Source organism: Corylus avellana, chromosome ca3 (genome assembly GCF_901000735.1).
Source record: "Corylus avellana chromosome ca3, CavTom2PMs-1.0".
NCBI lineage: Eukaryota > Viridiplantae > Streptophyta > Magnoliopsida > Fagales > Betulaceae > Corylus > Corylus avellana.
In genome coordinates, this window is record NC_081543.1 from 34,192,904 (window position 1) to 34,205,225 (window position 12,322).

General features: G+C 33.8%; 2 protein-coding genes across 3 annotated transcripts in view; both read left to right on the forward strand.

Annotated features, from left to right (window-relative positions):
* The first annotated feature begins 4,376 nt into the window (after positions 1-4,376).
* On the forward strand, positions 4,377-10,029 carry LOC132173430 (uncharacterized). 2 transcript variants are annotated; one of them, XM_059584934.1, is made up of 5 exons: positions 4,379-4,759; positions 4,911-4,991; positions 8,007-8,120; positions 9,243-9,266; positions 9,745-10,029. In XM_059584934.1, the coding sequence occupies exons 1-5, from the start codon at positions 4,430-4,432 to the stop codon at positions 9,808-9,810; spliced, it is 615 nt and encodes a 204-aa protein (XP_059440917.1). In that variant the 5' UTR covers positions 4,379-4,429; the 3' UTR covers positions 9,811-10,029. The 2 variants fall into 2 exon arrangements, with proteins under 2 accessions (XP_059440918.1, XP_059440917.1); XM_059584935.1 differs by lacking the exon at positions 9,243-9,266 and having other exon boundaries at positions 4,377-4,759.
* A 1,367-nt stretch (positions 10,030-11,396) lies between these two features.
* The window catches only part of LOC132173431 (uncharacterized), a gene marked incomplete in the record, with an annotated part of 3,362 nt that continues 2,436 nt past the window's right edge, over positions 11,397-12,322 (forward strand). The window contains 1 exon segment of the mRNA XM_059584936.1: positions 11,397-11,982. Coding sequence (XP_059440919.1) covers positions 11,672-11,982 — 311 coding nt within the window.

Consider the following 12,322-nt stretch of genomic DNA (forward strand, 5'->3'; position numbering starts at 1 on the left):
TTTAAAAAAAAAAAATTAATGCCAAAAACGACGTCGTTTTGGGCTGGATGAGTTGTAATTTTTAGGGATCCAAAACGGTGTAGTTTTAACGAGGGGTATAATGGGTATAAAAAAGTCAAACCATTAAATCTAACGTTGAAAACTGACGGAGGGGTCCAAAGTGAGAGAAAATGGAAGTTTAAAGGTCCAAAATGAGAGTTTTTGAAGTTCAGGGGGGTCTGCAAAATCGGCTAGAAGTTCAGGGGGTCTTAGTGAAGTTTCCCCATTTTATTTTATTTTAGGATTATATTCACTTTACCTCATGAAGTTTTATGAGTTTTTTAATTCGAACCCTAATATCTAAAAATTGGTAATGTACCCCCTTAGAGTTTCAAAAATTTTCAATTCAGACCCTTTGTTACTAATTTTCGTCTAATTGGACGGAAATCATTTCACGTGCCTCTCACGTGAGATTTTGATACCATCTATTCCAATTTTACTCTCATTAAAACCTATAAAATTACGCAATTACCTTCAATTTCAAAGGTTTTAATGAAGATAAAATTAGAATAGAAGGCATCAAAATTTCACGTGAAACGCACGTGTGATGATTTCTATCCAATTAGAGGAAAATTAGTAACGGAGGGTCTGAATTGAAAATTTTTGAAACTTTAGGAGGTACATGGCCACTTTTAAACATTGAGGTTCGAATTGAAAAACCCTTGAAATTTTAGTGGAGTAAAGTGAATTTTCTCCTTTATTTTATTTTTGGGTGTCTTGATGTGAACGGGGAACTAGCATTAAGAGTTTGAAGGAGAAAAATTAAAATAAAAAATAAAAAATTAGAGGGGTAAAATTCTAATTTTTTTTAAAAAAAATTATATGGACATTTTAAAAAAAATTTGAAGAAAAAATATATATATGATAGCTTGAGCCTCCTATTGATGTGAAGTAGACTATTAGATAGGAGGATCGGGATTGTTTTAATTAAACCGGTAAGTTGTTTTTAGATGAGTAATTTTGTCTTCTTCTTTTTTTGGACAAATTTGCTTCTCTTAAAACAATTAACCGGTTAATTTTAGGATGGAGTTCTTTTATGGATAGAAATTTTCTCATTTCCTCAAATTCATTTAAAATAATGTCAAGTATCTATAAACATTTAAAAAACACATTAAATGTAGTCTAAATTAGTAAACTGCAAGACATTAGCAAATTAACCACGTTTGAAGTCTCTCTTTTGACATTTGAAGCAAAGGAACAACACAAGATGACAGCAAATTAACCACTTATTAGCAACTTTTGCTTTTCGAGTCAATCTTTTTTGAACTCTTTAATTGGAAATACTTCTACGTTTGGTGTAAACGGACCATCTACTTGTTTTGAAAATTGTTTATGGTAAACGTTATTTATAGCCCAAAAAAGTTGGTTTTTTGTTATGAATCTAAAAGAATATTTTGTTTTATTGGGATTACCTTAGGAATGGTTAAAAAACATTTTTAATATCTAAAAATTGCGTGAAATTAAAAGTTGGCATGTTTGATAAACAAATTCCAAAAATACTTTTTTTTTACTTTTTTTTTTTTTTGTTCTTTTTACTTTAAAAATTGCTAAAATACATTTTTGAGAAAATCTTAAAAATGAAGCTTTTTCTAAAAAAAACTTATTTTTACTTTAAAAATTATACTTACTAACACAATGTTTGGGATTGCATTTGAGAAATAGAGTTTTTAAAAGCATGTTTGAAATTTTGTTTAAAAAATATAGCTTTTAAGACAAAAAGTGTTTTTTGGTAAAAGCTTAATTTTAAGCTTTTGCCAAAAGTGTTTTTTTTTTTTTTGGTCATTTTTTGGATTTTTGGATCATTAAAACGTTTTCAAAATTTTTTTTACCAAATTGGTACTTTTTTCTTCAAACAGATTTTTTTTTTTTTTTTTTTTTTTTTACATGTCCGCACAAGAGGGGAGAGGAAAATTCGAACTAGTGACCTCTACTTCGTTAGGCGTGGTCCCAGCCGATTGAGTTACCTCTTGGGGACTTCTTCAAACGAACTTGTTGAGTGTTAAACGCACTTTTAAACCCCTCAAACGCACACCTAAATAGGCCCTAAGTCAAAAAAAAAAAAAAATGTTTTTCAGCAAAAACTTCATTTTTAAGCTTCTACTAAAAAATAAAAAAGGCAGATAAATACTTTAAAAAATTTTTTTATCAAATATGCCAGCTTTTGCTAACACGACTTTTTATGTACTAATAGTACTTTTTAAGCTTTCTAGCACAATTCTAATACTCTAAGGTTTCGTTTGATTCGTGGAATGTCTAGTCCATGGAAAAATGATTAGCTACTACTGGGAATAGAAGAGTGTGGAATAAATGAGCTGTATATTCATATTCCTTTGTTTGGTTGTAATACTGGAATAGACTAGTTAATCATATTCATTGGTTTGGTACAATGCAATATATTGGTGAATGAAATTATATTGCGATCAAATTTCTTAAAATACTCTTATAATACAAATACACTTTATATTATTAAGGACTTTTATTTTTTTTTATTTTTTTGAAACATAAAACAATTATACTATAATTTCCTTTTTCTTTTTTTCTTTTTTTCTTGCAATTATGCTACAAAGTTATTTATAGAAAAAAAAATATAGTTGGAGAAAACATAATCAAACTCAATCTTGAAATAAAAAAAATATAGTTGGATAATGTACAGAGAATCAAAAGAAATAATAATAATAAAAAAAACAAACTGATTATATATTTATATTTTATAAAAACCTTGTAGATTCTATTTCTCCGTAAATGAAAAAAAAAAAAAAAAAACACAGAGAAATGGTACAAAGAAGAGAGACGGAGAAACAGAATAAAAAAAAAAGGTACCGAAAAAAAAAAAGGCGGAGAGAAGAAAATTATAGAAAAATGGTACAGAGAATCAAAAGAAATCAAAAAACATAATTAAAATAAAATAAAATTGAGAAACGATACAGGAAACATTTGGTTTGCACTTGCAGAAAAACTGTACTAGAAAAATCAGAGAGAACGGAGAAAGAGATCTGAGAAAGAGATAACGAAATACAGAGATAGAGAAAAGAGAAACATAGAGATAGAGAAAGAGAGAGAACGAAATATAGAAGAATCAGAGAGAGAGACAAAATTTAATCCCATAGGGTTTTTTGTGACAATTTACACGATTAATTTAATCTCACAAGAACTGATTAGCTAAGCCACTTATTTTTGAGTGGTTTAGCTAACTCTGTGTGTATGAGATTAATAGTCCAATGAAAATAGACTATTCTCAGGAATAGAGTGTTACCAAACAAATGACTAGCTATACCTGGTGTTAGCTAGTCCAATCCAAAGATCTATTCCGCAAACTAAACGGTCCCTCATATAATTTAAATGCAATCTTAATCATGTATATATAAGCTCTCGGTATAAAATAAAGTTTTGTCAAAAAATTCAAACACAAATCGACTTAAAGACAATATTTGTCAAAAATAATTCAACTTAACTTTGAGGATATAACATATCGGAAGAAACATGAAACTAATGGAGAAAATATGAGAGAGGAAAAAAGGGTTTATGACAGAATAATTTTTATAGGGAGTTTGATCATACTTTTGTTCCCTTCTAAGAGAATGGCACACTTACGTATAACACCAAGCATGATAAACTTGAAAATACTATATTTTTCTCTATCATCTGCACTTTGAAGACACAATCTTTAATCCCTCTTCCTGATCATCGAAAGCTGCCGCCCTCTCCTCCTCAAAATGCCACCACTTCTAGCTCCACCATCGAATACTATGAACAATAGGAAAATGAAAAGAATTAAATACTTTTTTATCCCTTGTGATTTAATAATTTTCTTGTCACATTGTATCATATTGTATTGCAGATGGTACTATAATAGTTAAAAACGGATACGGTATATCCGTCTAACTTTCGTTCAAAATTTGACAAAAAATCACGAGATTACCCTTATGAAATCGACACATATCCATATACTTATTAAAAATTTAAAAAGTTATAAAATTATTAGAAACAATAAAATAAAATAAAAAAATGGAAAGGAGTTGCCCAAGCTACCCTTTTGGACAAGCCACTCCTAGCCAATTTGGGGTGCCCAAGGATGTTGGTTGAGCCACCCCCGTTTGACCTGTAGTGATTTCGGCCACCCTAGACCGGCGGATCTGAGTGGCTGAACCACCATATCAATCATTATTATTATATTTATTTTTAACAATTCAATATTTATTTTATTAAAATTCGATATTTATCATTTTATTCTTCTATATTTTAACTGACATGTTAAAAACCGTATACTATCTTACAAAAAAAAAAAAAAACCGCATAGTAGCTATAGGAATTTTAGCCCCGTCCTTCCCTATAAACCCTGTTTTGTTTAAAACCCATCTCCTCACTTGAACCACAAGCAACCCATCCGGCAATGGCGTGTGCCTCCAGACGCTGCCTGACGACGCTTACACACCACGGCGCATCCCACCTATCTAATCTTCAGCGTCTCAAACCCCCGACTGCCTCTCGGTCGCTATGCTACTCATCCCTGATCGAAAGGGTCTGGACCTATCCCATTCAATTAAGCGGTCCCTATGATCCCAAGATGGAAAGGGAAAAGGCTATAATGGGCTACAGATTTAGCAAGCCTTCCAAACTGGAGCGCTGGCAGGTGGAGATGGAGGCGCTGAAGGCGAAGCTGAGGAAGAAGGAATTAAAGGAACGCCGTCAATCATCTTTCAAGCCCTCCGTTTTATTCTTTGTATGTGGCTTGTTTTGGGGAAAAGGAAATAACTTTCTGGGTCTAAAGCTATGTTTGTTTCTAGTTTTCTTTAGTGAGTTGGTAAATTGTGTCTTCTGCTTTAATAATGTGGTCTGATGGGTAATATTTTGGTTTTGAATGATGGTAATAGGTTGGGAAGCAGCCTTATGAAGCTCTGAGAGGGGATATCATACACACTGAAAGACTTAATTTCGCTAATGTCAATGACAAGGTGCGGAGAAAGACTAATTTGTGTGTGTGTGTGTGTTTTTTTTTTTTAAACTATATATATATATATTCAATTGTGGAGGTATTTTGGCCTTCTTTTTGTTTTTTCTCCAATACCCATGTTATATTTTATTTGTTTACCAAGTGGTCGATGTCGACACGATGCTCAATGGGGCAATTGGGATTTTGAAAAGTACATTAGCAGCACAAAGCACAGTATGATGCGGTTGAATAGTTTAGTTAGAAATATGCTGAAGAGAAGATAGGAAATGCTTGTGGAAGAAACATAGAGATTCTGGAGTAAATGAGTGGATAGGGCTTCTGCATTCGATTTAGTTTTTATCCTGAACCTCCATTTGGAGTAGGATTGGGAGATACATTAGCTTCATCCTAGTGCGAACTCTACTTAATTATAGTGAGAAAAAGTTTAATTTTAAAATATCAGAGGCCTGGCCATTGAATATGACAGATTGTTCTAGTTTTGTATAATGAGAATTTTGAAAACCAAACTGATAGAAATGAATAATTATAAGTTGAACTTCTTTTGCTTTCTGGCTTCCCCACAGATCCCTGTGGGCATTCTATGCAGTGTACACGATATTTAAGAATGGGAAAATTCAGATGAGAATTGTGGTAAAAGTTCATTTAGGTTGGATTCTCGCATGCTTTAGGCTAGATTGTCCATACTGTTTGTGACAGAAGTACCTTTAGGTTTGCCCCTTGCTTTGGAAACTTTTTGGCCACAGGCTTAAGTTCCCTTGGGCAAGCTCACAATGAGTAAATTGAACCTACTTGTTATGAACTTGATTTGAGGCGATATATAAATGGGTGACCGACTAGGTGCATGTGCAATGTACCAATAAAACATTTTTGTTTTTGTTTTTTAATGTTACAAAATTAGTTCGACGTAAATGTATTGACATCAATGGGGGCATCCCTGGAAGAACAAGAACATGTTCGCAGTGGGGATGGTGATTGGATTAGAATTAATTAGTTGAGCATGAAAGTGTAAGCATTGGAGTCATATATTCCACATGAGGCTTCTTGTCTGGTTGTTTTACGTTGGTTGAAAGGCTGAAAAGAGGTGAATGCAAAACTAAAATTCTACTCTGAGAATCGAAACACTTAAGTTACTTGAATCTAAACAAGATAAGTTTATGAAAAATTAATTAATTATACTGCTGAAGTGAAATACTAAAGTTACCTAGGTTGTAATGATAGCTTTCTTTTCTCTTGCAAGAGTGTCTAGTGGACTAAGGTCCTTTGAATGCGGCTTTTTTTGTTTGGCCGACGGCCCTAGGAAAGATCTTTACCATGGACAATCTTAGGAAGCGACATGTCATTATGGTAGATAGGTGTTGTTTGTGTAGAAGAAATAGGAAGTCTATGGACCATATTCTTCTTATCTGTGAAGTTGCTTGTGCCTTATGGAATGTTTTTTTTAAGTCGCTTTGGGCTGTCTTATGTTATGTGTAGACGAGTTATTGACTTGTACGTTTGTTGATGGACTGCTGGCAACACTTAAGAGTGTTGCGGCGTGGAAGATGGTGCCTTCATGCCTTTTGTGGTATCTATTGAGAGAAATGAATTACAGAAGTTTTGAGGACCGTGAAAGGACTTTGAAGGAACTTAAGTCTTAGTTCTTCAATACTCTGTATGTTTGGACATTTGCACTTCTTTCTCCTTTGATTCTTAGTTATCATGATTTTCTTGTTCTTTATTCTCCCTCTAGCTGTGTGTTTTATTTAGTATACTTCATATATATATATACATACACACACACACTGAAGTTACTTGATTTTTTAAATGTGACAACTTATATTAGCCCTTGCACTTTGGCTCAAGTGACGACTGGTGGTTTAGGGTTAAATGTCCTAGATTCAAATCTTTCCGGTGCAAGAAAGGGGTCTTACATTTCACCTATTTGAACTTTACCCTCAATGTCAATTATCTCCAACTTTCAATTGAAGAAATTCCCCCTTGACTTTAAAAGGTTTTTCAATTTGGCCCCTTGTCAATGAATTTTTGTCAATTACTCACTTGAATCTTTTTTCTGAGCTACTTAGTTGAAATCCTATGTGATAAACATAAGACCTTATATAATATGCATGCAACTTTTACATGTATATAGTTATCATATATATATTGCGCTGAGTCATCAATAATTGCTTTTTAACTATCGAGGACAAAATTATTGGTGTAGAACTCTAAAACCCCATCACTAAATGCCAATAGTCACATGCACCTCACGCTTGATCTTGGTTTGCTAGTAATTTATGGAAATTTATCTATTGAGGGACCAAATTTACATACCCTTTCAAGCATGAGGGAGAGTGGAATTGCTTCAATTGAAAGTTAAGGAGGTAATTGACATTGGGAGTAAAGTTTTGGAGGTTAAAGCATAAATATGCCAAAAAAAAAATCCGAAGATTAAAAAAAATTCATAATCAAGATTAAATAAATAAATAAATTTATAAGGTTTTGAAGCCATTGCAGATATATCCCTTTTTTTTAAAAAAAAAAAAAAAAATCTTTGAAATGCAATAGGTATCCATCACCCATTTGAGTGAATACAAATCCCTAGGATGCATGCAATCATCTGACTCACTATTGACTTACACTGATATTGGCATAGTGGCATGAAAGTTGTAATTTCGGGCTACCAAAAAGGGGGTTGCAATTGCAAAAGAATTTAAGTCGAAGTTCAGTGCTAAAATCTCAAATGTGTCATTGAAACCTAAAAGACTATCTTGTGACAATGTTTTGATTTAGGAATGGCAATGCCACAGACAATCTTCCAAAGATTATGATATCACTTGAAACAACATAGATCCAGTGGGCAAATTAATGATTGGAAAGTACCAACATAGTCATTATCAATTGATACTATTGAAATTTTCATGTGGCTGGTAGGATGTGTAATCTAAAACTATTCTCCATGCATACACACATTAATATTAACTGCTGTAAATGTTCGTATTTGTCTATGATATGCTGTGAAACTTGTTATTACTTGCAGGTGTATTTTGTCAAGGTTGCCTTACTTTCACTTGATAAGTATCATCTCACCATCCGTTGGAAGAACCACCAGTTTCTGAGAAGAGCATATGTTGAGGCAGTCATCGTGGATCAAGTAAGAAAAACATCTAATTTTCGTCTTATACATTAACTTCTCTTGTAGTGATTACATGACATAAACCCTTCTTTTTTTTTGGGGGGGCCGGGGGCTGGAGGAGATGCTAGTCTTATACCCTTTTGGCATTGGATAAGTTGAAGTTATCTATCAAAGATTTACTTCAGCAATAGTCCTTGGACAAAGTGGCATCTCTTCCCAATGTTAGGGGATGGAGAGTGAGGTCACGTGTTCAATCTCGCGTGGGTGCGTGAGTGAGGTATTTACCTATAAACAATAAAAGTTTATTTCAAAGCATGAACAGCTCCCCCGGTGTGTTTTTTTTTTTTTTAAATAGAAATCTGAGGATTTCATTGATTAAAGATCAAGAGTATAAGCTCTTACAGTTCAAAGCATAAAGCTCTGCAAAACCATAGCCACATGCTATGGGGTTACAAAGTCATAGATACAAACAAAAATTATTACAATCAAATGCTATCTATGACTTCAATCTTCTACTAAACCATATACAAATACAGTTAACGTGCAGATCTGCTCTCAGCATACTAAATCTAAGACATGAGTAGCCAAATTTTCTAACAAAATTTATTTAAACCGGCCATGAGAGATAACCTCTCAATCCGAACTATCTAGGCCTTGAGAAATAATCCTTCACACTTAATTATTTCTCCTCGTTCATGAGGGCAGATCTAGAGAGAAAAACCTCTTATTCAAAACAAAAAACACAAACAACTAGCAAGCAGCAGCAGCGGTCGGGAAGGAGATGAATGGCACAATACGGTGGAAGGTGGACGGACGCATAGCGGAGAGGCCGAAGTTGCTATTCTGGTCGGAGAATACCTACAAATATAAAAAAATAAAAATAAAAAAATAAAAAATAAAAACCAGCAGGGAAGGGGGAGGGTAAGAGCAGGGAGTAAAAGGGGAATGTGAGAAGAGGAGGGAGCAGATTTACTCCCACCTCCTCTCAAAACTGTTTTCTAAGAAGAAGGCCGAGAGACAAATTCTAGGGCTCCCCCGGTGTGTTTGTAGTATTTGTCCATCGTGATGATTAGAGATAATGCTTTCTCCTTATTTTTACTATGCTTAATTTCTGAAGCTTTTTTTTTTTTTTTTTGGCAGATGCGGATGCAGCCATTTGGTAAGGTGAGTACTTAGTTAAGAGAAGGAACGAAGGAAAATGAAGAATTTCAGCCCAAACTAATTAGCCTTGACCCTTGAAAAGGGAAACATCTCTGGGTCAGATGTGAAACCTGTTCACATAGAACTTCAAAACATCCATTTTATTTCAAAAACATCAGTAACATGCGAGGCATGCAGTTGGGAAATCGATACTGGACAAAGATTATTAACATGGATGAATTGATTTCAAAATTGGTATCAAATAAAATTACAACTTTAGAAAAATAGGAATATAAAGAAAAATGGAGATTACTTAAGTTGGGGTAATAAAAAAAAGGAGAGTTGATAGTATTAGACACTTAAATCTAAGCATCATTGATGTCTACATCTTTGTAGAAGTCCTCTGTACATTTAAGGTGAGCATACGTGATACACCCATGCATGTTTAAGTTCATGGTAGATTCAAATTATCTAATATCTTCCACTTTGGTTTTCTTGTTAGGGTTTTACAAAGCTGAGGGTTCTTGATTTTGGCCTGGTTGACAAACGGAAGCTTAATCTTGTTTAGGGAAGCGGAAAAGGAATCAAAACCTACAGAGGGAATGTTGCAGTTTTTGCTTGGGAGTGCTACACTACGGTTACCTTCATATATTCTAAGTTCCGGATGTTTTATGCTAATAGCATCTTTAATGTATATTTTCTCAGTTAGAGAGCTTTTTGTTGGTTTCCTTCCATAATGGATTTAAGTGATAATTAAGAAATTAGCACATCATATAACTTTCACATATTACAGGTTTGCTAGCCCAACTCTTTCTGCTATATTAGTCTTTACCTCCTTTTGGTTAGACACAATTTTCTTCCAAACTAGGTTAGAAGAACTTTCTTTAATTTAGTCTATAAAAATGTCATGTGTCTATTTGTGTGTGATGTGTACATGCATTTTTAATGGCAAGAACAATAGACACGTCATACACGACATTTTTATAGATTGAGTTGAAGAAAGTTCTTCCCTCTTAATTTAGATGAAAACCTTGTCCCTTTTAGCAAGCATTATCTTGACTAGGTTAATCTTGGCCATGCAATGCATTTTTAATTTTTCCAAGATCCCCTCACCCTTTTAGCTTTGTGTTCATCATGTAAGGCAGTTTAAAACATTCTGCAGCAAAATTTATCAAATAATTTTCTTGGTAGTCTGAGCAGGGAAACCAACATATTAAATCTTCATCAATCTTATCAGGAAACCAGGAACTTTGGGCTGGTTGCTTGGTGGGCTAACATCCAAGATACCCTCACCCTTGGCCGAGCTAGTTATTGCTTGTAAAGAATATTCACATAATTTTTGAGATTGCGTCGTGCAGTAGAGCTTTTAAAGTCAAAAATAGCTTCTTGGGTGCTCATTTGAGGGTTTAAAAGTGCGTTTAACACTTAAAAAATTTGTTTAAAGAAAAAAAAAAAATCGTTTGGTAAAAAAAATTGAAAATGCTTTTAAAAGTCCAAAAAGCTTAAAAATGGTAAAAATACACTTTTGGCAAAAACGTTTAAAAAAAAAAAATTGAAACTATGCTAAAGCATTTTTTGACTTAAAATCTTTATTTCTCAAATGCAATCTCAAGCATGCTCTAAAAAAGTCAAAAAATAATAATAATAATAATAATAATAATAATAATAAAAAAATTGAAATATTTTACCAAACATGACAGTTTTTTGTTTGGTACAGTTTTTTAGGTATTAAAAGTTTTTTTTTACCTTCCCTAATGCAATTTCAAACAAGATTTTTTATATATATGAGTAATGCTAGGTATCATTTTTTTATCCTCTTAAAACCCTTTTAAAGCTGATGTGGCTTTTCAAAATCACCATTGGATCAAAATTCAAGTATGATTCTTTTAAAATTTAAAGGTGATTTTAAAAGCCACATTAGCTTTAGGAAGATTTTAAGAAAATAAAAAGATGGTATCTAGCATTATTCTATATATATATATATATATAGAGAGAGAGAGAGAGAGAGAGAGAGAGAGTAATGCTAAGTACCATCATATATATATATATATTAGGTTATCAAGTTTTTAAAATATGTATATATTAGTTCGCATTTTTGCTATTATTTGTACTATTTCGTCTAAAATAAGATGTATGCCACCCCTTGTGTTTTTAGTGACATGGCTAAGAATTTAGATTCTGCATCACATTCTTATGGATATAGATACATACCGAGCAAAATATTAGATATTGTGAATTTGTAGTATTTTCGAGTGTACGGTAACCTTTACTTTATTAAGAGTGGATTGAGCTAACGCTTAGAGAATATTTTAACTGACATATTAAAAACCGTAGAATAGCCATAGGAATTTTAGCACCGCCCTTCCCTATAAACCCTCTTTTGTTTAAAACCCCTCTCCTCACTTGAACCACAAGCAATTCATCTGGCAATGGCGTTGGCCTCCAGACGCTGCCTGACGACGCTGACACGCCACGGCGCATCCCTCCTCTCTCATCATCAGCGTCTCAAACCCCCGACTGCCTCTCGGTCGCTATGCGACTCGTCCCTGATCGAAAGGGACTCGGCCATTCCCACTCAATATCGCCCTCGCTTTGATCTCACTATGGAAATGGAAAAGGTTCTAATGGGCTACAAATTTAACGAACCTTTCGCGGTGGAGCTGGAGTCCTGGTGGCAGGTGAGGGTGGAAGTGAAGGAGGAGAAGGAGAAGGAGAAGGAGACGAAGAAGGAACGCCGTCAGTATTTCAAGCCCTCCGTTTTATTCTATGTATGTGGCTTTTTTTGGGGGAAAGGAAATAACTTTTTGGGTCTAAAGCTATGTTTGTTTCTAGTTTTCTTTAGTGGGTTGGTAAATTGTGTCTTCTGCTTTAGTAAGGTGATCTGATGGGTGATATTTTGGTTTTGAATGATGGTAATAGGTTGGGAAGCAGCCTTATCACGCTCTGAAAGGGGATATCATATACACTGAAAGACTTAATCACCCTAATGTCAAGGACAAGGTGCGGAGAAAGACTTATTTGTGTGTGTTTCTTTGGTTTTTTGGTTTTTCTTGTTTTAATTATTTCCTTTTCAATTGTGG